The sequence below is a fragment of the Ranitomeya imitator genome, chromosome 2, assembly GCF_032444005.1.
Source record: "Ranitomeya imitator isolate aRanImi1 chromosome 2, aRanImi1.pri, whole genome shotgun sequence".
Lineage (NCBI taxonomy): Eukaryota > Metazoa > Chordata > Amphibia > Anura > Dendrobatidae > Ranitomeya > Ranitomeya imitator.
In genome coordinates, this window is record NC_091283.1 from 493,029,019 (window position 1) to 493,054,166 (window position 25,148).

A 25,148-nucleotide genomic window follows, 5' to 3' on the forward strand; every position below is an offset into this window, starting at 1 on the left:
GTACCAATGTACCGCAGAGAGGCGCCACTTGGCAGCGCATGTAGAAATGTACAGTAGAGGCACCACATATAGCAATGTACCGCTGAGAGGCGCCACTCGGCAGCGTGTGTACCAATGTACTGCAGAGAGGAGCCACTTGGCGGCCAACCAGCACCGGCTTAATCTCATAAATCCTTTCCATCCACACAAGACAATGACAGAAGTCCCTATAGTACAAGGAGGACACATACTTTAGAAAGTCTTGTTCCATATATTGTTTAAAACTTTATAAAACTTTTCATTTAACATTTAAACAAACTTTATTTTATTTATAACTTAACATAGAAAAGATAAAAGTGAACATTGTCCCGAAGCAAGGTAAACGCTGGTAAAATCCTTATTCACTGAGCCAGCTTTTCCAAGGAAGGCTGGATGTAGAGGGGACAGATGTACAGCGCCACTCTTATCCACAGATGGTGCCTGGTAATGAAGTGTTCACTGACAGGGATCGGACTGCAATACCAGATATCACCTATGGATAAGAATGGCGCCATTTCAAGTAAATGTCAACAGAGGCAGAATCCCCAGTGTGAAGATACAATATTGCACAAAGATAAAAATTGGTAAAAGGCAGACACAATTTGATCAGTTATCCCTAAAAAAATAAATCTGTAAATATGTGTCTATAATTTGTCCTGTCTGACAACTAATAGGGCAGCCCATAATGGAAAGCCTATAACTAGACAGTAATGGGTAAGTCATTACCTAATCTGACAATAGGGGTAGAAAATCATAGATCATTCCTACCAAAACAGCGCCACACCTGTCCACAGATTGTGTCTGGTATTGCAGCTCACACCCATTACCCTAAATGAATTTGAGTTGCAATACCAGACACAACCTGAGGACATGTGTGGTGCTGTTGTTGGAAGAAAGCAGCCGTGTGTATCAGTCCTGCTCAAGGAAGCACGCCAACCCTTCTTACTGCCCGCAAAGCAGATGATGTAGATATGAGTTTGAACCTCTATATTGCCATTCATGCTGGTAGTAAATTAATGAGAAAATCAAGTGAACCCGTTGCTTGCTGTATGCAAATTAGATGTAAAGTGTCAGGTGGGCGAGCCCCAACCAAGACCGTGTCTCCGATTTTCAACACTCTGCCCGCTACCCACCCACTGTACAGCACAATGGCTGGATTCAGTTCAGACATGGTTCATCACTAGAGCCACTGGTCAATGGGTAACGAGAAGATTGAGGGGTAAAAACCAGAGACACTTTACTTTTTAATGCCCAGTGATGACCTGGCAGCAACTGATCAAACAGCATAGGACTGATCAAAGCTTCATGTTCTCATGCATGCTACCGGGGCTGGCATCTAGTATGGCTAGTCTTGCTACGTCACTTATCTGGCTGACCAATGTCCTTCAGGGAAGCTTTTATATAAGCCATATTGGTGGTCACCCATCTTGCCTAAATAGAAAAATAGCAACAGAATACAAAGAATTAAAAAAATTGCTTAGATAATAGCATTAGCAATTGGAAAAATTGCTTTTTTTGCCTGTAATGTCACAATAATAATGTAAAAGCATCAGAGATGTTGTAAAATAACACGTCCCTTAAAATCTTTCCACTGCTTGCCCAGTGGCCCAAGGTATGGAGAACATCAAACAACAGTGGTGTAAAAATGGCTTAAGCATCCCCAAGGAATGAGAAAGCAAACACAGGACGTGGTCAACGCTCCTCGGTATTAGCCACTTAAGCAGGTGTCCAGATGTTCATTGATCTTGGATGCTAAGACTTTTGCTCCACACACCGGGCAGTTCACTGTCTCGCTCTGATTGTTGGATGTGGGGTTAGAGGATGAGGCCCCATCTAAGACTATGACTGGTGCTTCCCTAAAAGAGTGGTCTCCAGGGAAACTGCTCTTTGAGGATACAGGGTCCAGGCGAGGTCTTTTTGGAGGTTGGTTTTGACTTTTATCGTGGCTTGACCCCTGTGAGGTAGAGGGTGCACCCTGAGATGAGGTGGGCACTGCAAATGAAAGCCTCTTCTGGGCTAAGCCATTGAGAGTCCCCAGCTGTGACCCAGACGATTTGCAATTGTTCCTGTCTTTTATAGGGAGTCTCATCGGGGATCCGTTGATATTTTTGAACACTTTGGTGTTTGCCACGGACACTTTCGGCAGGGTGGGCCTGGGGTGGATGCTTTTGTTGGTAATGGAGGACAAGGCACTGGTGTTCTGAACTGGCTTTACAGGAGAGTTTGATAAGGCTTTACTGGAGAAGGGAGGAACGCTATGGACCTTAACCATGACTGATCCTTGACTGCTGGACTCTCCGAGCTTGTAACCAGTGCCACTAAAAGGGAAAAATGACCGTATATCACTTCCACCTGGTTTTCCTGCAAAACAAAACATATCATTATGTCACATGGGCAAAGATAAGAAATATATTAATGACAAGTATCGTAAAGATCTAGACCAGATTTGCCCAAATGGTGAAAGTGCCAAATTTTGTAACTGTACCACTTCTAAAGGTCCGAGGGATATATCAATACAATATATGAATGACAATCTAAAAAGTGGGGGGGGGTTCATTTCTGGAACTTTCACTATTGTAGACAAAGTGTCCCATGCCCCCCTTACTTAGCACTATTGGAAAAATCAGTCAAGATGATTATGGAATCAATGCAACCATCTCCATAGTATATGGGAGTTATTCAATACCGAGAATTCAAGAGATGGCTGGGGGCCGCACAGATTGGTATCAAGGACAGCATGTGGCACTCGAGTCAGATTGTCTAGATCAGAGGTGCACATTCTTCAGACATATAGACCAAAGTCCAATCCTTCCAGATACACCATCATAGCGTGGTCGATTCCTATCAAGTCCCATGAGGGTTTGCCACGGTATCTCATAGAGAAGTGCGGCCATATCACATCCAAAATTATAGTTCTATTAACCATTTGAATAGGTGAGCAGGATGTTGGAGAACCATGGATGCAAGTCTAAGGCCCAGGATAGGCTGCAGATTGTCCCTGTGCAGCAGCAAGCATGTCACATGCAGTGTGCAAACTTCAGCTACTGCAGGGAAGAGGTCATGGAAGGAAGGAAAGTATTCAGGAATAAAATGAACAAGGTGATAGGAAGAAAGTTCCCATGTGATTTCATGCAAATCCTGCAGTACCTTTCACTTCTGGGATATTACTGGGCTGCACTTCAGAGGAGCCTGCCTTCTTGTCTTTACCAGTTTTTTTCTCGGGCTCCTTCACTTTTAAATACGTCCCTCCACAAGTTCTCTGATGGTCGGCCCACCATGGATCGAGCTTGGATGGAGCTCTGTTCATTGCGCGCTTCACATAGCCATAATATGGAGGCCTTTTCTGGCAAGGTCCATTGCACAGCCACCAATGTTTTCTGTATTCTTCTACCTCATCGTGGAAACTGTGAAAGACCTGATCACACAAAACAAGGAAAACATCCCCAAAAATGAACGTACATATGTGACACACGTTTCATAAACAGCGTCACTGCCCCTATCGGAAAGTGAAAAAGTAATGACACCTTACACATATAATGCCGCCATTCTGAACACACACCATATTGTTAGCAGTCTACGCTGGTCTTGAGCAATAAAGTGGTAAAATGTACCATCATGGTGGTGTCACCTCATAAGACAGAAGAGTAAAGGGATGAGGCAATAACTCCCCAATTCCTTGTGTACACCCTGCACTTACATAGTGGTGTGCTCATTTGGTAGTCCACCTGAGGCGGGCATTTTGCCATACTTACCGATATCTTAGCACCAGTGAGACCATTTATACGATTCATGTGTTTGTGGAACTCGGGCCCGTGACCATCATGATCTTTATTGTTGTCGGTGACAAAAAGAAGAGCGTGAATCATCTCATGGAGAAGCGTCTATGGTGGACACAGAGAGAAAAAATACAATTATAAAAGGCTTTATCCTGTGACCTCCCTCCTCCAAAATAGTCACTGAGGTGCAGGTCAGTCTCATTTTTTGAAGTGTATATTGGGGGAAAAAAAGACTACATCCAAACTGGCTGAGCACTCCTCCCCTCTGCCCCAGGCTGGATCCTACTGGCCCTACAGATGTGCACCTTAGGCCCTGGACACGTGACAGTTTACATTTCCCTCTGAAGAGGTCGCTTTGCTGCTGGCAGATGGGCGCACACGATTTGATCAAACTGTGACCAGCACATTCATGTTATCGGTATAATCTACATAGTGCAATAATGGAGCTTGGATCCTGGAATGATGATATATGCGTGTCAACAATGGTATATGTGTAGTCTAATGTGTAGCGACAATGGTATATGTGTGGCAACAATGGTATATATGTAGTCTAATGTGTAGTGACAATGGTATATGTGTGGCAACAATGGTATATATGTAGTCTAATGTGTAGTGACAATGGTATATGTGTGGCAACAATGGTATATATGTAGTCTAATGTGTAGTGACAATGGTATATGTGTGGCAACGATGATTATATATATATATATATATATATATATATATATATATATATATATATATCTATCTGCGGTGCTAAAAACTAAAACTCCGAGCACTAGAAAAAATACTCGAGAAATACTTGAGAAATCTCGAGTAAAGAGTATATTCGCTCATCACTAATGGCTGCCAATGTCCAGACATTCCTATGTTATACTATGCGACCAATAAAGTGCTTAGTGCATAAATATGTATATTGGGGGGGGGGGGGTAAATGTTAAAGGCCAATGTACTCCAAAGATCATTGTAAATGCACGCAAAATCAATGGCGCCTGTAATACCCCCACATCAGCATTGCTTACCCATAGTAAAACAGTCCGGACACGTGCCACGCCAACACTGACGCGCATTTCGCCTTTCTTTTTTCAAGGTGCGGTGAAAAAATAAAGGCAAAACTTGTGTCGGTGTTGGCGTGGCACGTGTCCGGACTGTTTTACTATGGGTAAGCAATGCTGATGTGGGGGTATTACAGGCGCCATTGATTCTGCGCACATTTACAATGATCTTGCTGAAACTCCTAAACCCTTCATCCAGTTTTAATGTGGATACCCTCAAATGAAAGCTGAAAGTCTGAACTTCAACTGCATCTGAATTGGTTTAAAATTCATTGTGGTAATGTCTATAACCAAAATTAGAAAAATGTTGTCTCTGTCCAAATATATATGGACTTAACTGTATGTGTAGTCTAATGTGTAGTGACGAGGGTACATGTGTAGCAATGACGGTATACGCGTAGTGACGAGGGTACATGTGTAGCAATGACGGTATACGCGTAGTGACGAGGGTACATGTGTAGCAATGACGGTATACGCGTAGTGACGAGGGTACATGTGTAGCAATGACGGTATACGCGTAGTGACGAGGGTACATGTGTAGCAATGACGGTATACGCGTAGTGACGAGGGTACATGTGTAGCAATGACGGTATACGCGTAGTGACGAGGGTACATGTGTAGCAATGACGGTATACGCGTAGTGACGAGGGTACATGTGTAGCAATGACGGTATACGTGTAGTGACGAGGGTACATGTGTAGCAATGACGGTATACGTGTAGTGACGAGGGTACATGTGTAGCAATGATGGTATACGCGTAGTGACGAGGGTGTATGTGTAGCAATGATGGAATACGTGTAGTGACGAGGGTACATGTGTAGCAATGACGGTATACGTGTAGTGACGAGGGTACATGTGTAGCAATGACGGTATACGCGTAGTGACGAGGGTGTATGTGTAGCAATGACGGTATACGCGTAGTGACGAGGGTACATGTGTAGCAATGATGGAATACGTGTAGTGACGAGGGTACATGTGTAGCAATGATGGTATACGTGTAGTGACGAGGGTATATGTAGTATATACAGTAACACAATTCAGAAGTCACATGTATGTCAGCATGGTTGTCAGATTGGCCGCACCCACTGCTGGATCCGGTTTTCCTATGCAGATGTGTATTTCGGTGTGATGATGGCGCCCCACACCTCGGGCTCCAGTGTGTGCGGCCCCCCTTCCATCCTGGGACTCCACCCTTATGTGATGGACTGTCTGATGCCGGTCAGCCATGGCGGAAGCGTCAGTCAGTGGCGTCACGACACGTACACATGTATATGACCCCGCAGATCTCAGCACCACTGATACCTGCCTCCACCAGATCCTTCCGGGGCCTCAGCACCAGCAGCGGTTTGCTGAGCCGTATGGAGCACAGGCCCCCGCGCCCTTCATAAGAACAGACCCCCGCGCATCTGAAAGACAGAGAATACAGATCACACTGGGTGGAAGGGTCCAGTCTACAGTCTGCATGCTGGGACTTGTAGTGTCACCGCTCCTTACAGCGTCATCCTGTGGCTCCACTTCACCTCCACCCCCGCCAGCTTCCCCCAGAAGAACATCTCATTAAACTGCAGGAAGAGCTCATGGACATTGGGGCTGGGGTCCAGCAGCTCCCAGGACGGGTCCACCACGGCCATGAGCGGGGGGTGCGCGGCGGGGCCATGACTGCCGGCTGCCTTGGGGCGCTGCCCGGTCTCCTCCCGGTCGTACTCCCTCTGCAGCTGCAGCGCCAGTAGCAGATCCGCGTCCATCATTCCTCCGCCATAACATAACGCCCTAACGGCTGAGGCTCAGGCGATGATTGGCAAGCCCCGCCCATAAGAGTCACATGACCCAGAGCGGCGTGACACTTCCGTCTCGCTTGGATGACGTCACGCTAGCCAACCTCCTCGGTCGCAGTCTTGGTGACGCCACGCCTTCCTGAGTCGGGTGGTCTGGATTGGGAGGACTGTCAGGACCCCAGCGGTGGCCGGCGGTGAGTGACGTCATTTCTTGCCCCTCTCGCTGACGTCATGTTGTGATCAGCTGCTCGCGGGTGTCGACATTGCTGCGCTGTCGGGACATGCCCTCTTATGTGACAGTAAACATGACGCTGGGTGCCTGCTCTGCGGGGACAGCTGTGTACAGACTCCAGCAGAGAGTACACGGGGGCCGATATAGAGGGCACACAGTGCGGAGAGTACACTGGGGGGCGGTATAGGGGGGCACACAGTGCGGAGAGTACACTGGGGGGCGGTATAGGGGGGCACACAGTGCGGAGAGTACACTGGGGGCGATATAGGGGGCACACAGTGCGGAGAGTACACTGGGGGGGCGATATAGGGGACACACAGTGCGGAGAGTACACTGGGGGGCGGTATAGGGGGGCACACAGTGCGGAGAGTACACTGGGGGCGATATAGGGGGCACACAGTGCGGAGAGTACACTGGGGGGGCGATATAGGGGACATACAGTGCGGAGAGTACACTGGGGGGCCGATATAGGGGCACACAGTGCGGAGAGTACACTGGGGGGCGGTATAGGGGGGCACACAGTGCGGAGAGTACACTGGGGGCGATATAGGGGGCACACAGTGCGGAGAGTACACTGGGGGGGGCGATATAGGGGACACACAGTGCGGAGAGTACACTGGGGGGCCGATATAGGGGCACACAGTGCGGAGAGTACACTGGGGGCGATATAGGGGGCACACAGTGCGGAGAGTACACTGGGGGGCGGTATAGGGGGGCACACAGTGCGGAGAGTACACTGGGGGCGATATAGGGGGCACACAGTGCGGAGAGTACACTGGGGGCGATATAGGGGTACACAGTGCGGAGAGTACACTGGGGGCGATATAGGGGGCACACAGTGCGGAGAGTACACTGGGGGCGATATAGGGGTACACAGTGCGGAGAGTACACTGGGGGGCGGTATAGGGGGGCACACAGTGCGGAGAGTACACTGGGGGTGATATAGGGGGCACACAGTGCGGAGAGTACACTGGGGGCGGTATAGGGGGGCACACAGTGCGGAGAGTACACTGGGGGCGATATAGGGGGCACACAGTGCGGAGAGTACACTGGGGGCGATATAGGGGGCACACAGTGCGGAGAGTACACTGGGGGCCGATATAGGGGGGCACACAGTGCGGAGAGTACACTGGGGGCGATATAGGGGGCACACAGTGCGGAGAGTACACTGGGGGCGATATAGGGGGCACACAGTGCGGAGAGTACACTGGGGGCGATATAGGGGTACACAGTGCGGAGAGTACACTGGGGGCGATATAGGGGGCACACAGTGCGGAGAGTACACTGGGGGCCGATATAGGGGGCACATAGTGCAGAGAGTACACTGGGGGCGATATAGGGGGCACATAGTGTGGAGAGTACACTGGGGGCGATATAGGGGGCGCATGGTGGACAGATGAGCAGGGCTGCTGCGGGAGTGACCAATAGAAATGGGTTTCTGGGAATTATTTCCCCCAAACTGTAGCCTAATCGTATTGCTGATCAGCCAGTCACATAAATCGCCCCAATGCTTCCCCCATATGTCGTAGATTTTATGGTAATACAGTACTGTGAAACTACAACTCCCAGCATCCCCTGGAGACCCCTGATTATTGTGGTGGGCAAGGCTGTGATTTTCCAGGACACTGGTATAGGGGTAGCTGATGTTTGGGTGGGACGGATGGATGCAGCGCTTACGATCAGCTGATCACCAGGATCTCCTCACGTCACGTTAGCTGGGCGTCCTGCAGGGGTGTAATGGAGTGAAATCATCATATAAATCTATAATCTAAAGAGAAAAGACGGAGGAGGGCACCACTGTAGGATAATCCTGGGATCACCTACAGCAAGCTATATAAATAGGGATCACCAGACATGATCAAATAGAAAATCTTTTATTAAGTAACAACTACACAAAAACAATAAATAAAAGCAATTAAAAAGTCAAAAACATGACACAAGGCATGACCAACCCTGCCAGGCAAATAGATGAATAATGCCATCTTTGTAAATCATATACAGGACCCAGGTCAATTAGACCCCCAAAAAAGTGGATATAAACCCCTCACAATAAATATGCTCTATGCAATGAAATAATCAAAATATTAATAAGGCTATACCAACTGCTATAAGATGAAGGTTATGGGTAAGGTGGAGGAAGCCACACGCTTGTGGCAGCACGTGCTGGGCGTTTTCTGCCCTGTCGGATACATGCACTTATTGCTGACCCAGGTTATTATTATGCTCTCTTATCAATACACGCCATTGGCATCATTACTTGCTTGATGTAGGTATTCCTTGCCCTTTGGATCTCTGCGCTTTCCAGCAGCGCTTTTCATATTACATCTTGTTTTCATCGTGCTTTATGGCTGCTTTTGGTATTTAACCTTCATCTTCTAGCAGTTGTTATATTTTTTTTGTTACCCACTGCATAGTTACCCCCAAACCTCCGATATTCCCCTGAAGAGGTCATCGTAGGATAGGCTGTGTGTGGGGAGGTTGACAATACTAGGTATCACTTGGGTACTGCCCTTATTAGGGCAGCAGTCTTTACATGGGACACATCAGGGGGGATTAGGGGTCCATACGTTCGCCCCTCTCCCATTGCTTCTATGCAGTGCTTCCATCAACAGATCTCTGAAAACAAGGGTGAGATCCTTCCAGTTTATCTTGCACTGGTTACGTCGTGAGCACGCTATATGTCATGTTTGTGTATTTTAGAAACCATATGTTATATGTATTTATCTGCTTTTAATAATCAGATACCCGATTGGGGGTTTGATTTGGTCTTGACATCACTAATCTGATACCTGATTGTTTTTTTTTTAAATCTGGTTTTACCTTATTAATCTAATACCCGGTTGTGGGGTTTATATGGTTTGATTAAAAGTTATGTTTTAAGGTATTCTCTGCTGTACACAAGTTAATTATTAATAAATATTTGGATAACTTATTATTTACTGTATGCCCTTGCTGGTACAATAACCAGGGAAAAGTGGTCAGTTTTTTTACTCTGTTATTCCCCCGACTCCCAAGTAATCCTTCTTTTTTCATATGATTTTTTTTAATCCACCATATGGTTCCAGGGATATTTGCCTAGTTACAATGCATGATCGCTTGGGGGTCCCAGAATCCCCTATGTGAATACAGCAGTAATACTGACGAGTGACCGCCACTGCATTCACTTCTATGGGACTGACCGGACAACTATATGTCAGACCTATAGAAGTGATTATACAACCCCTGGCAAAAATTATGGAATCACCGGCCTTGGAGGATGTTCATTCAGTTGTTTAATTTTGTAGAAAAAAAGCAGATCACAGACACGGCACAAAAGTAAAGTCATTTCAAATGGCAACTTTCTGGCTTTAAGAAACAGTAAAAGAAATCAAGAACAAAAATGTGGTAGTCAGTAATGGTTACTTTTCTTAACCAAGCATAGGGGAAAAATTATGAAATCGCCCTGTAAATTTTCATACCCAAAACTCCTGCATCAAATTACATCTGCTCGCTAGTCTGCATCTAAGGCTATGTTCACACATTGCGGATTTGACGCTGCGGATCTGTTTCCATGGGTTGTACAGTACCATGTAAACGTATAGAAAACAAAATCCGCAGTGTACATGTTGCAGGAAAAAAAAACGTGCAGAAACGTAGCGTTGTTTATTCAGCAGCATGTCAATTCTTTGTGCGGATTCCGCAGCGGTTTACACCTGCTCCACAATAGAAATCTGCAGGTGTAAAACCGCAGGTGAAATCGGCACAAAAACCGCGGCAAAACCGCAATAAATCTGCGTTAATTCTGCGGTAAATCCGCAGTTCGGTTTACCTGCAGATTTACCAAAAACAGTGCGGAAATATCGGCACACCATTCCGCAACATGTGCACATACCCTAAAAAGGAGTGATCACACCTTGGAGAGCTGTTTCACCAAGTGGACTGACATGAATCATGGCTCCAACACGAGAGATGTCAATTAAAACAAAGGAAACATGGGCACATAAATTGCGGAATTTATTAAAATTGATGGGATGCTTAATGTAAACGTTTTTGCAGCGGAAAACCGCCGAAAAAACATGAATAAAACGTGAAAAATTTGGAACGTCTGCACATAGCCTTAAGGTACCGTCACACTTAGCGACGCTGCAGCGATACTGACAACGATCCGGATCGCTGCAGCGTCGCTGTTTGGTCGCTGGAGAGCTGTCACACAGACCGCTCTCCAGCGACCAACGATCCCGAGGTCCCCGGTAACCAGGGTAAACATCGGGTAACTAAGCGCAGGGCCGCGCTTAGTAACCCGATGTTTACCCTGGTTACCATCGTAAAAAAACAAACAGTACATACTTACATTCAGCTGTCTGTCCCTTGCCGTCTGTTTGCTGCACTGACTGCTGGCCGCAAAGTGAAAGCAGAGCACAGCCACAGCGGTGAGTCACCGCTGTGTGACTCACCGCTGTGCTGTGCTTTCACTTTCACTTTGCGGCCAGCAGTCAGTGCAGCAAACAGACGGCAAGGGACAGACAGCTGAATGTAAGTATGTACTGTTTGTTTTTTTACGATGGTAACCAGGGTAAACATCGGGTTACTAAGTGCGACCCTGCGCTTAGTTACCCGATGTTTACCCTGGTTACCAGTGAAGACATCGCTGAATCGGTGTCACACACACCGATTCAGCGATGTCTGCGGGGAGTCCAGCGACGAAATAAAGTTCTGGACTTTCTTCCCCGACCAGCGACAGCACAGCAGGGGCCTGATCGCTGCTGCCTGTCACACTGGACGATATCACTAGCGAGGACGCTGCAACGTCACGGATCGCTAGCGATATCGTCTAGTGTGACAGTACCTTTAGTGTTTCTTAAAGCCAGAAAGTTGCCATTTGAAATTACTTTAGTTTTGTGCCTTGTCTGTGATCTGCTTTTATTTATTTATTTTTTAACAAAATTAAACAACTGAATGAACATCCTCCAAGGCCAGTGATTCCATAATTTTTGCCAGGGGTTGTAGTAGTGGTCACTCTTGTACACACTACTGTGAGCTCCATTCACACAGGAGACTTTTGGGGCCCCTATTCTCAGTGTCAGTGGAGGTCCCAAGCAGTTGTACCGTCATCAGTTCTACATTTAATGAAGCATTCCTCCTCCCATCAAAATTGTTATCCTTTTAATATATTTATAGCACTGTGTAATAACAATTGCTCATTTTGCCTTTCTACCCTGTTTTCGATTAGGTCTATGACATCATGTGATTAAAAGCTGACTAGCTGAATCCTTCTAAGCTTTATGTAGAAACAGGAGGTCAATTTTCCTTGTATAAGTCAGAAGTCACTGCAAAAGTCCCAGATGGGGAGGAGTTGTTGAGGGGAATGATAAATTCAGGGACAAGAGACTTTTTATTTCTACATAGAGCAGAGAAAAGAGATGAATTAGTTGGGTAGAAAGGTAAATGAGTAATTGTAAGTACACAGTGCCATATAATATGACAAGTGCCATATACTAAGAGAATAGAATCTTTGATGGGAGGAGTGCTTCTTTAACCCCCTGTTCTGTGAGTAGGCGATAAATGTATTTGAGTAATAGAGGAGGTCCTGAATAGAAGACCCTTCTCCTCCAGAGCGCCTCTTGTTCTGGAGGACCTACTCTCTCCTGCATTACAACGACTCTTGAATCGGACTAGTCACTGTGTAATGCTTCATTTCGCCTGTGTGGGTGCTGCAGGGAAATTTAACTCTTCTGGTCACATTATAGCTGAATGTTGGGGGCATTTTGTGATTTGGTTATTTAGAAGGACCCTTTCTAATGAAGTGATTGTCTAAAGTGGATAACCCCTGTAAGTGTTTGTGCTGACATAGACCCAAGGATCGTTGTAGGTATCCAGACTCGTGGACCCATTGCCGAGGTACGCTACTGCTGGGTAAATTCATTCTAATATAGCACAGGGTTGTGTTTGCCAGTATGTAATGTGGGTGGCGATATGTGTGGGGTGCGTCCTCATCGGTGTCACGACTCATCAAGGACTCACATTTTCCTTCTCGTGGAAGTCATCAGAAGCCATTGGAATTGGCAGTATGTCCCAGGCAGCAAGAAGAAATTTCCATGATTTTAGGGTAGTGTGGAGCTTGTGGTGCCTCATGAAGGTTAAATGAAGTGTTTTGATTTAATACAGTTTTCTCTTCTTCCCATAGGACAAGGGCATGGATTCGCCCCCGCCCACCATGATAGAGGGGCTCGGCGATGAGGTGACTGTTGTAGTGGGAATTTTTATTTTACTTTTGGCACTAATCCTGGCATGGCTGTCCACATATGTAGCCGAAGGCAACGATCCCCTGCTAGGTAGCCTGATACCCTCTGGACGTAGAGAACCTCTCCTAGGGCTCAGTAACCCAGTGCCCCCGAGTCCTGAACCACCAAGCCCTGTGGAGCCTCAAGTAGAGAAACCAGAAGAAGGGGAACAAGGCCAAGGAGGTGAGCAAGATACAGACAGCGAGAATGCCACCCTTGATCAGATGCTGGATATCCAAGGAGTGCCTAAGCGCAGCCAGCCAGCGCCCCCTGTGAGCGAAGAGGAGGAAGTGCTGGAATCAGGAGATGCTGCTGCTCAGGAAGTCACAAGCCGTAAAGGTCCCGAAGAAGATGATGGTAAAGAGCAGGAAAATGGTGTCAGGCGGCGAAGTATAGGCAGAGACCATGAATGGCGGAAGACAGCTGGCACGGTCCAGGAGCAGAGCCAGCCAGAAGAAGGAATTATCACCGTTCGGCTCAAATTCCTGAATGAGACCGAAGAACTAGCTTTGGTGAGGCCCGATGACACCATTGGGACATTGAAAAGGTGAGCAGGCCAGTTCTTGTTCGGAAAGCACATCTCTAGCTATTGATCATGATGATGTAGTTCTGCGACTGATGGAGATCTGCAGTATATCTTGGACAGATGCTATTTCTTGTTCTTTCTTAAATGTGTGCGGTCACTTTTATGTTCTCTATTATGGTCAGTGAGACGATGACAATGAGCCACCTTTTCAAATTATGGGTGGGTTGTACGAGACACCAGTGTACGTGGCCTGGTCTGTGAGTGTCCTGAGTCCACAGTAAAAATTTTTTTTTTACTGTATAGATCTGTAATGTTGTCCTAGAGGAATGTAGACAGACCAGATATTATAGAAAGCCTCCAGATGGGGAGGTGAGGTGTCTGCCCTGCTCTGCAGTGTTGTGTAATAGCATGGAGGCATCACCAGATTGAGGGCATGGCTACTCCAGAATGGGACAAGCCTTAGTAGCCTAAGTGTCCTGTCTCCAGAGCCAGCACAGAGCCACCTTGGTCTTTATAGCTGCATACAGAAAGCTAGCAAGAGGACACTTGTAGGTAGCTTCCCAGTAGTAAGGGGGATTTTAACGTGGAGAGTCTTGTCACGAGGTTTGTCAAATAAGGCCCCAGTCTGCTTAATATTGGCTTCCTATTCATTTCAATGTGAAGGCACATGTTTAGTACTCAGTGTCTGTTTTATGCACGTCAAAAAAAACTGTGTGAAAATACCCTAAATTGTGCATTGTGGGGTGTTCAGACAGGACTAATTCATATATTAAATAAAAAAAAAAAAAAGCCTTATAAATACCGTGTCGATAAACTGTCCACACATATAGAAAAGTTGAAGTGTGAATTTGCTTTCAGACTGTTCTCACCAAGTCTTTTCAGGAAATGTGTAGCAGCAGGACCCCTCCGAAATCCTCCTCCAAAACTATGTAAAAAAAAAAAGGCTTGAAAAACTTGCCACTTATTTGTATGGGAAATCCGCTTCGCTGTTCATGTGAGGAGGTTTTTTTTTTTTACTTTTCTTGTGTAAAAAAAAAAAAAACTTAAACTCCTCATATGAATGAACAGTAAGGTGGATTTCCCATACAAATTAGTGGCAAGTTTTTCAAGCTTTTTTTTTTTTTTTTTTTAAACCAGAAGAGTTGTTCCAAAACTTGAGGTTGGGGGGGAAAAACATATCTCACTTTTTTTTTTAAAGCAGATTAATATGAAATCTGTTCCAAACTAGGCATTTTCTAATCAAAAGGCTGCAAAAAAAATTCAAGAAAAAAATCCCTTCAGGAGAATGGAAAAACTCCTCTGAAAACACCACTCAAAGTGAGGGTTTCCTGGTGTCTTTTTCACGCAAACAATGTTTTTGACTATGTGCCCACGTTCCGGATTCATGTGAGGATTTTTTCGCAACGTTTTTGAAAATTCCGCAGGTAAAATACACTGCGTTTTACCTGGATTACCTGTGTTTTTTTTGTGCGGATTTCACCTGCGGTTTTACACCTGCAGATTCCTATTGAGGAGCAGGTGTAAAACGCTGCGGAACCCGCACAAAGAATTGACATGGGCACAGCGGATTTGGTTTTCCATAGGTTTACATGGTACTGTACAATGCATGGAAAACTGCTGCAAATCCGCAACGTGTGCACAGACCCTTAGAGTGGCTCACATAATCTGTTAATACAGCCCTAGTGCAAGATTTCTTGGTGTGACTACTAGGGTAAGGATTGGCCTAGGCTAGATGAATCTTCTTAGGCAGACGTGGGCAGGTGATCGGAGGCGCTGCTGCATTTATAGGAAAGCTAGACTTGGAGTAAGGAGTTCTGCTGTGACTGCAGGGGAATATATGAAGCTACTCTCTCTTATGGTCCCATCATTGCACTTTATGCACGTTTTCAGTAGAGATGGAATTACTGTGACAATTAGGAAAGTGATGGTGGTCTCTGATGACTGGCAATGTGGAGACCAGAGACTGGGATTTCTACTAATTTTAGTGAAGGGGGTGGACACTGCTGTATCTACCAAGTTACGATCTGTTTTGACTGATAGGGGATCAATACCTCAATTTTTCCTGTGTCTACAGCATGGCAATCTATTCAATCTGTCACCCTAAGCCTGACAATCTGACAATGTGCGGGTTATAGAGCGCAGTGAACATGTTGTATTGTATAAGATTATTAATTGCCCGTGATGATTCCATGTTTTTTCCTAATTACTTGTCCTTCTTTTTTTTTTTTTTTTGCCCAGTAAATACTTTCCCGGTCAGGAGCCACAGATGAAGCTCATCTTCCAGGGACAGCTTCTTCACGACTCCACCCAGACCTTGCGCTCCCTCCATATCACAGACAACTGTGTCATCCACTGCCACCGCTCTCAGGCCACCGCCTCCTCCTCCCCTGTAGGACCTGAGTCAGGAGGGACTTCCCAGGAGCACGCTGGTCTCTCACCACCCATTGGGAACCTGATGATACCAGTCTTTGTGGTCATGTTGGCACTGATCTGGTATTTCCGGATAAATTACCGTCAGTTTTTCACTGCTCCTGCCACTGTCTCTTTGGTGGGGGTCACTGTATTCTTCAGCTTTTTGGTCTTTGGCATGTATGGACGATAAGAAAGGGACTGGGCAATATGGGTACAGGAACATTGGACGTTTTGTGTAGAATGAAGCAAGAAAGCCTCTGATATGTATTCTGTATCGGTTTGCCAGTACTGCAATCAGATGTAATCCGGCGGTATGAGTATGATTTTAGGTGGTATAAAATTGTGCGGTATCAGATATGCCTATTGTCACGATGCCCCGATCTGTCCCTAAAGGCCTTGTTACCAGCTCCATATAATGCCATACAGCATCAGCCCACAATCGTTAAGACGCAATGCAGGCATTGATGTCACCACTGTGCTACAGAGAAAGAAAAGGTCTTCTATCTAGCAGGCAGTGTCTCTTAGACATGATGCCACCTCCAGAAAAGAGGGCGACATACTCTTCTGGAAGTATGGCACCGGTAAAGGAGGAACCCTGATCATGAAGCAATACTTAGTCTATTACGATGTGCCACGTTACGCAGACCATGATGTGCGCCCCTCACACAGGATCTTAACTTATTTTCCACCCCTTGTATGAAATTTGGGATGACGCATGTTAGAGTTGAGCAAACCACAGATTTTGGGAATTTTGTGCATGTTGTGATGCACTATTTTTTTTTTTTTTTTTTATTTTAGGACCCATACAGTTTTTATTTTAGCAATATCTGCACCTCATCTCATTGAGAAGACTTCTGTGGGAGGATAAGTCCTCTTAAATCAATGAGTGACGTGCCATGGACTCTTCAGGGTTGTGGGGTTGTCCTTTAAGTAAAGCCTTGTGATCTCGGTATCACAGGCCAGAGTCTGTCAGTGAAGTGTCTTACAATCCGAACTTGTAATTATTTATCTGTGCCGTATTGTTGGAGTGAAAATGCCGAGACCTGTAGATGTTTCCACAAGATAAGATGTTAGACGAGAAGGTTGTATCGCCCCCCTACCTGCTCCCACCACTAAAGGATGATTCTGCTGAGGGAAGGACACAGGGCCGGGTTGATGGTTTCCATCTGATTTTAAATATAAAGCCACAGGGTTAATATATGATTGAATAAAATAATTTTGCTTCTTCATGAACTGGAATTGAGGGGTGAGAGCCTATTATTTATCGGTAGGAGAGTGTAAAAGTAACAGGGTTGTCCTGCTTGGGCATCCGCTCCCATCTGACCTCTCTTACCAATCTGTTGAGGAGCAGAGATGTTAAACACATAAGTGCCCATTGGCACCAGTAGGTGCCGTGTAATGCTTCATGGTCGGGACACCTTTTAGGCCTTATTCAGACATAGGGTTTGGTTATTGCATCATTTTTTTATCAGATTTTTTCTCATGTGCTCCAAAATGAGCAAATCTCTGACCCATTACAATGTTATAAACAAACAGCATCCATGTGCAGTCTGTGATTTGCATGGACCCATAGACTTGTATGGGTGATTTTGACCCGTCACTTGGACATGTGAACAGCACCATAGACTACAATGAATATGCATTCTATCTGTGAAAAATGTGGATTAAAATAAAACCTGTATCTGCATTGGTGCAGACCTCAGCAAGACAACCCCCAAAAAGAGAATGCAGTTGGTAGCCGCAGACCATTTCTATCTTCCTCAATGGTTCTTCAGCTTTGTCCCCATTTTGCTAGGGTCATTGTCTCACCTTATAACATGAGATTAGTGCCTGCAGCCTGTTCAGTCATGGCATCACCGTAAGGTGGGCTGTGTCTCCCAGCAATGCCTCAGGAGCATAGAACAGGTACCAGGACGTGGACCGTTACAGAGGAGAGTCGGACAGGGCCATAAAAGAGCCTCAACCCATCGGCAGGACCGGTATCTGATCCTATGTGAAAGGAAAAGGGGGGGGAGGGGGAACACTGCAAGGGTCTTACAAAATGACCTCCATAGGGTTATTGATGCTCATACGTCTGACCAAACTGCCTAAAATGGACTCCATGATGGTGGCATGAGGGCCTGACATCCTGCTTTGGGAACTATGCTCACAAGCCAGCACCATGCCGCTTGATTGGCACACCGTTCTTTTCATAGATGGAAGAAGGTTCTCACCGAGCATGTGATGGACTTAGAGACTGAATACTTGTGATCATTATGCTGCCTGCACCATTATCCAGCATGACAGGTTGGTTGGTGGGCCAGTGATGGTCTGTGAGACCTTCATGTCATTGCTAATGGTGCCGTGACTACCGTTATGTGACAGGATGAAATCCTCAGAGCCATTGTCAGCTGGTGCATGGTGCCCTGGATGCCTCCTCATGCTGTCAGTATGTGTAGGATGACGCAGGCGTTGATGCAATTAACTGGTCTTCGGGTTCTCCAGACCTGAATCTCATTGAGAACCTCTGCGGCATTATGGATCAGTGCATCCAATGAGGACAAAGCCTGTCCAGGAGCTCACGGATGCCCTGATTGTGGTCGGCGAGGAGATTCCCCAGGACGCCTTCTGCCGTGTAATGTGGGCCATACCCAAACATTGATGGGAGTCTATGTGGGCACACACACAGAATATTAATTGCCATGACGAAAGTCACTCATATGATATGCTTGTGGTATCCATCTTTGATTTTCGGGGTGATTTAGAATCCGTCCCTCTGTTGAGAATTCTGATTTTCTTTCACTGTTGATAGTAAATGACACAATATATCACTACAGTTTTTCCACTTCAATCTTTTTTTCCAGATCTAATGTGTAATTTGTGTTTACTTTTAAAAGGCTTCCCCTGGAATAGGGTGTTCATCACTAAATTTACATTTTTACACTGACAAAAACCAGTCCTAGAATATGAATAGGTCAGAGCCTGTGCGTGTGTGCAGTAGGAGGCTTGGCTGCTGTGACCTGGAGATACCTGTACCCCACGCTGTCTCCGGGTCACCGCAGCGGAGCGTCCTACTGCACAGGCTCCATTAGCATTGTAGGACAGGTATCTGAAAAAGACTGCGCCTCCTAATGTACTGCTAATGGATTGCCGATAGAGCCAGTAGCAGCTATCTTGCAGGGGGCTTTCTTATTTTTAATGAATTTACTTATATCATCAAATAAAACAATTTAATACACATTACACATGCGATCATGCTGCAGGTGATTTTTTTTTTTCTCAATATATATAATATTCATTATGCAAACTAGGGGGCAGGTCAGTGAGGGGTCCGTGACCTGTCAGCAGTCTGCATTATGGATATACCGTATTTTCCGCTTTGTAAGACGCACTTTATTTCCCCCAAATTTGGGGGGGAAATGTGGGTGCGTCTAACAAAGCGGATATACCGCTTACCATTACAGGCTGGGAGGAGGGGGTGTCCGCCGCCGCTACCGCCTGCCGCCGCTGTCGTCCGCCGCCACTGCCGGGGTTGTCCGCTGCTGCCCCGGGTGATGCTGAAGGCTCCGGTGCTGCGGGGGGCTCTGGCGACATATTGTGAAAGACCAGAGCCCCCCGGCAGTTCTTCCATGCGTTCCAGTATGACTAATTCCGGGAAAATGGCCGCCGGAATCTCGGGAGATGAGATTTCAGCGCTGAGATCTCATCTCTCGAGATTCCGGCGGCCATTTTCCCGGAGTTAGTTCCAGTATGACTGACTCCGGGAAAATGGCCGCCGGAATCTCGGGAGATGAGATTTCAGCGCTGAGATCTCATCTCTCGAGATTCCGGCGGCCATTTTCCCGGAATTAGTCATACTGGAACGCATGGAAGAACTGCCGGGGGGCTCTGGTCTTTCACAAAATGTCGCCAGAGCCCCCCGCAGCACCGGAGACAGCCCTACAGCACAGGAGCCCCCTGCAGACCCCTCATCCCAGCCTGCAGCAAAGGAGCCCCCTGCAGACCCCTCATCCCAGCCTGCAGCAAAGGAGCCCCCTGCAGACCCCTCATCCCAGGCTGCAGCACAGGAGCCCCCCTGCAGCACAGGAGCCCCCTGCAGACCCCCTCATCCCAGCCTGCAGCAATGCTCCACTCATGCCTCCGGCAACGAGCCTGGGACCCTGATCCACCACAACCACAACCCCTGGTAAGTAATAAGACGCATGGATTATAAGACGCCCCACCAATTTATTAAAAAATAGTTTTTTCCTATTTTTCTCCTCAAAATTTGGGGTGCGTCTTATAATCCGGAGCGTCTTACAAAGCGAAAAATACGGTATAATCAGAGCAACGAGCATCTCATTAACTACAAGCTGAAAATAAAGATTAAAGACCAATCATAAGACAGACTTCAACATCCCAGGTATCATTGTAATCGGTATAACAGCGCCGACCTGACACTTTGTGTAGGTTACTGTGCACAATCCTGCAGATAGGTTCCCTTTAATTCTTATGCCTTTAAATCAGAAACACTAAAAGAAAGAACCTGGCACTCAACTTAATGCTAGTGAGATTTTCGGTCCTATATCTGGACCTTCATCAGTTACGTACTATGATGAAAAAAGTGAATGACTGTAGTGTCATATAAGGCACAGCATGGGACAAGCGGGGATACCATGTCTGGACACAAGCACAGCATCTATCAGCGTGAATAAGTCCAGCCTGTGTGCCTAAACCTATCTGCGCAAATACCAGACCATGCTGTGCCTTATATGACACTACAGGCATTCACTTTTTTCATCATAGTACGTAACTGATGAAGGTCCAGATATAGGACTGAAACGTTTTTTGGCTACTACGATTAAAATCTCACAAGCATTAAGTTGAGTGCCAGGTTCTTTCTTTTAGTATCACATGGTGTGGGAACCTACCTGGGCACCACTAGTAGTAGTGCACAGGGCTTTATCTTTTAAATCAGAAATGACACAAAATAGTTAATAAATAACATTAAGGGGAATCTGTCACCACATTTGACCTATGTAAACTATTAATCTGGCCATACAGGTCATAGACTGCTGACAACAGTCCTCCCTGTGTCTCATATCAGCGATGTTGTTGCTGAGAAATCATCTGTTATCATTTTATATAAATGACTTCTTCCAGGCTTTAGGGTAAATGGTGCCTGGAAGATAACTCTGCCCCCAGAGCTTATTTTACATGAAGGGGAGTTACCAGTGTAAGGCTATGTGCACACGTAGGAAAAGAGGTGCAGAATTTTCTGCACAAAATCCGCATCTCCTGGCAGAATCCGCAGCCGTGGTTTTTATGCAGAATTGCTGCGGATTTTCTGCGGTTTTTGCCACTTCAGATTTTTAACATGGAGGGGTGCAGAACCGCACAAAAGAAGTGACATGCACTTCTTTTAAATCCACACTGATTTTTCCGCACAGCTTTTTTTTTCCCCATTGAATAACATTGTACTGTACATCAGAGTGCGGATCCGCAGCAAATCCGCATCGTGTGCACATAGCCTAAGCAAAGTAACCAACACAGATCAGGAGAAATGAAATTTGTCATCTTGCAAACACATTTTTTGCTTCTCTCTGAGCTCTGCTATATTGCAACAATCTTGCAACTTTTTTTTTACTTTTTGCATCCTTCAGTAGTCCCCATGGGAGACTAGAGGCTGCAGTACTTCAATCACCTCTTCTTCACACAGTCAATGATCAGATAGCTTATAGCAATCTGGCAATGACAACCACAGAGGTCTGCCGCAGACCCATCGGTGACCCATGATCATGTGACGGGGGCTTCCTGTATGTGCGAGTTAAATGCCACTGTCAGAGATTGACAGCGGCATTTAACTAGTTAACAGCAACAGGTGGATTGTGAGTCCACCCGACTGTTGCAGGCACATGTCAGTTGTATAGATCAGCTGTCATGTGCCCTGAAAGGTGCCGTATCGGCGCCGGAGCCCACACCAAACGAGAAGTCCAACATCTGCGTATTGTTACGGCACATGTTGGAAAGGGGTTAACATCCCCAACATGTCTACATTACATCTGCACAATTTTTTAACCTTTTTTTTTTTTTTTTTTTTTTTAGACAGGTTAACAGTTGGCCCGCAATTTCTCATTTTTCCAACAAAATTTAGAAAACCATTTTTTTAGGGACCACATCACATTTGAAGTAACTTTGAGGGGCCTACATGACAGAAAATACCCAAAAGTGACATCATTCTAAAAACTGCACCCCTCACAGTACTGAAAACTACATTCAAGAAGTTTATTGACCTTTCCAGTGCTTCACAGGAACTAAACCAATGTGGAAGGATAGATGAACATTTAAACATTTTTCTTTAGCTCCAAATTTATTTTCACAAGGGTAGCAGGAAAAAATGGACCCTAAAATTTGTTGTGCAATTTCTCCTGAGTATACGATACCCCCACATGTGGGGGAATACTACTCTTGAGGCACAGTGCAAAGATCAGAAGGGGCGAGGTGCCATATGAGGCCGGCGTCACACTAGCGAGTTTTACGGACGTATGAGAGGTGCAGAAAATACGGATTGCACACGGTACAATTATTCTCTATGGCCCAGCTCCTATCAGCCGTATTTTACTGATCCGTATTATACGGTCTAGAGCCATAGAAAATCGCAGCATGCTGCGTTTGTCACCGTATTGCGCAAAAATTACGCCAATGAAAGTCTATGGGGGCGAGAAAAATACGGATTACACATGGACCAACAGTGTGACTTGCGAGAATTATGCAGCGGTGTTCTATAGAAAAGCCGGCAATTCAGTGCGGTGTACAGTAAAATCACACTGACAGAATAGGTAGAATAAATGTCTACACATAGTATAGGGGTATATATATATATCAGTGAGACACCTATATGAATATTTCATACAGCGCAAGATAGCTTAAAAGCCGGTAATTCAATTGCCGGCTTTTCCTATCTCCTTCACAAACCCGACAGGATATGAGACATGGTTTACATACGGTAAACCATCTCATATCTCTTCTTTTATTACATATTCCTCTTTAGTAATGTAAGAAGTGTCTTGGTGTAAAATTTGGGGGCTCTAGCTATTAAAGGATGAAAGAAATTGCGGAAAAAATTGGCGTGGGCTCCAGCGCAATTTTCTCCGCCAGAGTGGGAAAGCCAGTGACTGAGGGCAGATATTAATAGCCTGGAGAGGGACCATGGTTATTGCCACCGGCTAAAAACATCTGCCCCCAGCCACCCCAGAAAAGGCACATCTGGAAGATGCGCCTATTCTGGCACTTATCCTCTCTCTTCCCACTCCCCTGTTGCGGTGGGATATGGGATAATGAAGGGTTAATGTCACCTTGCCATTGTAAGGTGACATTAAGCCAGATTAATAATGGAGAGGTGTCAATTATGACACCTATCCATTATTAATCCAATAGTACGAAATGGTTAATAAAACACACACACGTTATTACATTGTCCGAGTGCAATGCGATTTTTTTATCGCATTGCACTCGGCCGTTTAAAACGCCAGTGTGACGCCGGCCTAATAATGACACTCGATGCAAAATCAATCATTATTAGTCACCACCCGGCCAAGGTTTTGGATTGGATTCATTTTGTATGTATTCCATGTCACCGTTGTTATGCTAGTTAATCAGCTCACTGCTGTTTTCACCAGAATTGCGTTGGTCGCATATCATGTAACTTAAATGGCTGATTCTGTTTTACCCTCTACTGAACACTTTTGGCGAATAAAGAAAAAAAGTTTGTTCCCAAGTCCGGGGAGCAGGATTTTCTCCTGTTTATGTGATTGTCCTACGTGCCGACGCGTTTCCTGAGCTGCACACACCAAAGGACGTCTATGACAGTGAGCTAGACTTATATTGGGTTCATCAGGCTACTTGGTGATGTAAGGACGGGGCAGAACTGGGCGACAGGACATATATAGGCAATTATAAACATAAGGATAAATGACCTCAGGGAGATCAAAACATCCAACACCGCGGAGATACCATCACGTGTTTCTCAACGCAGTGATCCAGAATACTTCCCCCAATAGCCAGTTTCCTACTGATGAGGGGCAAATACCCCAAAACAGCCGTCTGTGGATGGAAACCATGTTTTGGCATAGGTGGTTTTCCCTTTTGGGATGCTGCCCTTCCCGTGGTTGTTCCTTCCCGGTGAAAGACCTGGCTATTTATTGCTTGCGTTGAGAAACACATGATGGTGTCTCCGTGGCTTTTCTACATGCATTTGCATATTTCCCATAAGGGATGGGGGCAGTGTTCTGGATCACTGCGTTGAGAAACACGTGATGGTGTCTCCGCAGTGTTGGATGTTTTGATCTCCCCGAGGTCATTCATCCTTATGTATATAGTCCTTTTGCTAGGCACTGCTCCTAATAGCCAGTTTCCTACTCCACACTGATGAGGAGCAAATACCCCGAAACAGCTGTCTGTGGATGGATACCATGTTTTGGCATAGATGGTTTTCCCTTTTGGGATGCTGCCCTTCCCGTGGTTGTTCCTTCCCGGTGAAAGACCTGGCTATTTATTGCTTGCGTTGAGAAACACGTGATGGTGTCTCTGCAGCTTTTCTACATGCATATATATAGGCAATTAGACCCAATGATAAATCCAGATAAGTGTGAGCCCGTGATCAGCAGTGTAACCAGTGTGCAGTGGACATATCACTATCGCACCCCAATAAAGCAGGGTATTTGGCCTCAGGCAGGTGACTGGAGGTGTATGGACAGGGGCGGACTGGGCCGGGTGGCAGGAATGCATATGCCCCCCGGGCCGGTGACTAAGCAGCTGTACAGGGCCGCTGGAGGACTGGCAGTGATTATAATACATAGCGCACCTGTAGTGCGTGGTTGTGTCATCCCCACAGCCGTCCCGACATGCAGGCTGCAGCAGTATGTGATGAGCAGGCTCCTGTGCGGCACTGCCACTCTGAGGGAGACAGCGCAGCCAGCAGCAATCAAGATGAAAGGTCAGCATACCGGCCTGTGTGCACGTGGAGCTCCCAGGGAGAGAGAAGTCCCAGTTCCTCCTGGCTCTTATCTGCTATCCTAGCAGAGAAGGAAAGACCGGAGAGGTGTCGGGACAGGGCAGAGCTGTGAGCAGGAGCAAC

At 46.1% G+C, this 25,148-nt stretch overlaps 2 protein-coding genes across 3 annotated transcripts; one reads left to right on the forward strand and one right to left on the reverse strand.

Moving 5' to 3' along the window:
• Window positions 1–230: 230 nt before the first annotated feature.
• Window positions 231–6,683, reverse strand: SPRTN (SprT-like N-terminal domain). 2 transcript variants are annotated; one of them, XM_069751477.1, is made up of 5 exons: window positions 6,344–6,683; window positions 6,156–6,255; window positions 3,771–3,899; window positions 3,166–3,433; window positions 231–2,379 (listed from the first exon to the last, which is right to left on the reverse strand). In XM_069751477.1, the coding sequence occupies exons 1-5, from the start codon at window positions 6,595–6,597 to the stop codon at window positions 1,727–1,729; spliced, it is 1,404 nt and encodes a 467-aa protein (XP_069607578.1). In that variant the 5' UTR covers window positions 6,598–6,683; the 3' UTR covers window positions 231–1,726. The 2 variants fall into 2 exon arrangements, with proteins under 2 accessions (XP_069607578.1, XP_069607579.1); XM_069751478.1 differs by having other exon boundaries at window positions 6,370–6,503.
• A 29-nt stretch (window positions 6,684–6,712) lies between these two features.
• Window positions 6,713–17,293, forward strand: TMUB2 (transmembrane and ubiquitin like domain containing 2). Its single transcript, XM_069751480.1, has 3 exons — window positions 6,713–6,818; window positions 13,020–13,663; window positions 15,881–17,293. The coding sequence occupies exons 2-3, from the start codon at window positions 13,029–13,031 to the stop codon at window positions 16,242–16,244; spliced, it is 999 nt and encodes a 332-aa protein (XP_069607581.1). The 5' UTR covers window positions 6,713–6,818; window positions 13,020–13,028; the 3' UTR covers window positions 16,245–17,293.
• Window positions 17,294–25,148: the final 7,855 nt, after the last annotated feature.

Excerpts from the sequence above, each read along its gene's own strand:
- SPRTN (XM_069751477.1), bottom strand. The coding sequence starts at position 6,597 with ATGATGGACGCGGATCTGCTACTGGCGCTGCAGCTGCAGAGGGAGTAC. Across the intron at positions 3,900-6,155 it reads CCCGGAAGGATCTGGTGGAG|ACGCTTCTCCATGAGATGAT; the intron begins GCAGGTATCAGT and ends TGTCCACCATAG. Across the intron at positions 3,434-3,770 it reads TCACTGGTGCTAAGATATCG|GTCTTTCACAGTTTCCACGA; the intron begins GTAAGTATGGCA and ends TTGTGTGATCAG.
- TMUB2 (XM_069751480.1), top strand. The coding sequence starts at position 13,029 with ATGGATTCGCCCCCGCCCACCATGATAGAGGGGCTCGGCGATGAGGTG. Across the intron at positions 13,664-15,880 it reads ACCATTGGGACATTGAAAAG|TAAATACTTTCCCGGTCAGG; the intron begins GTGAGCAGGCCA and ends TTTTTTGCCCAG.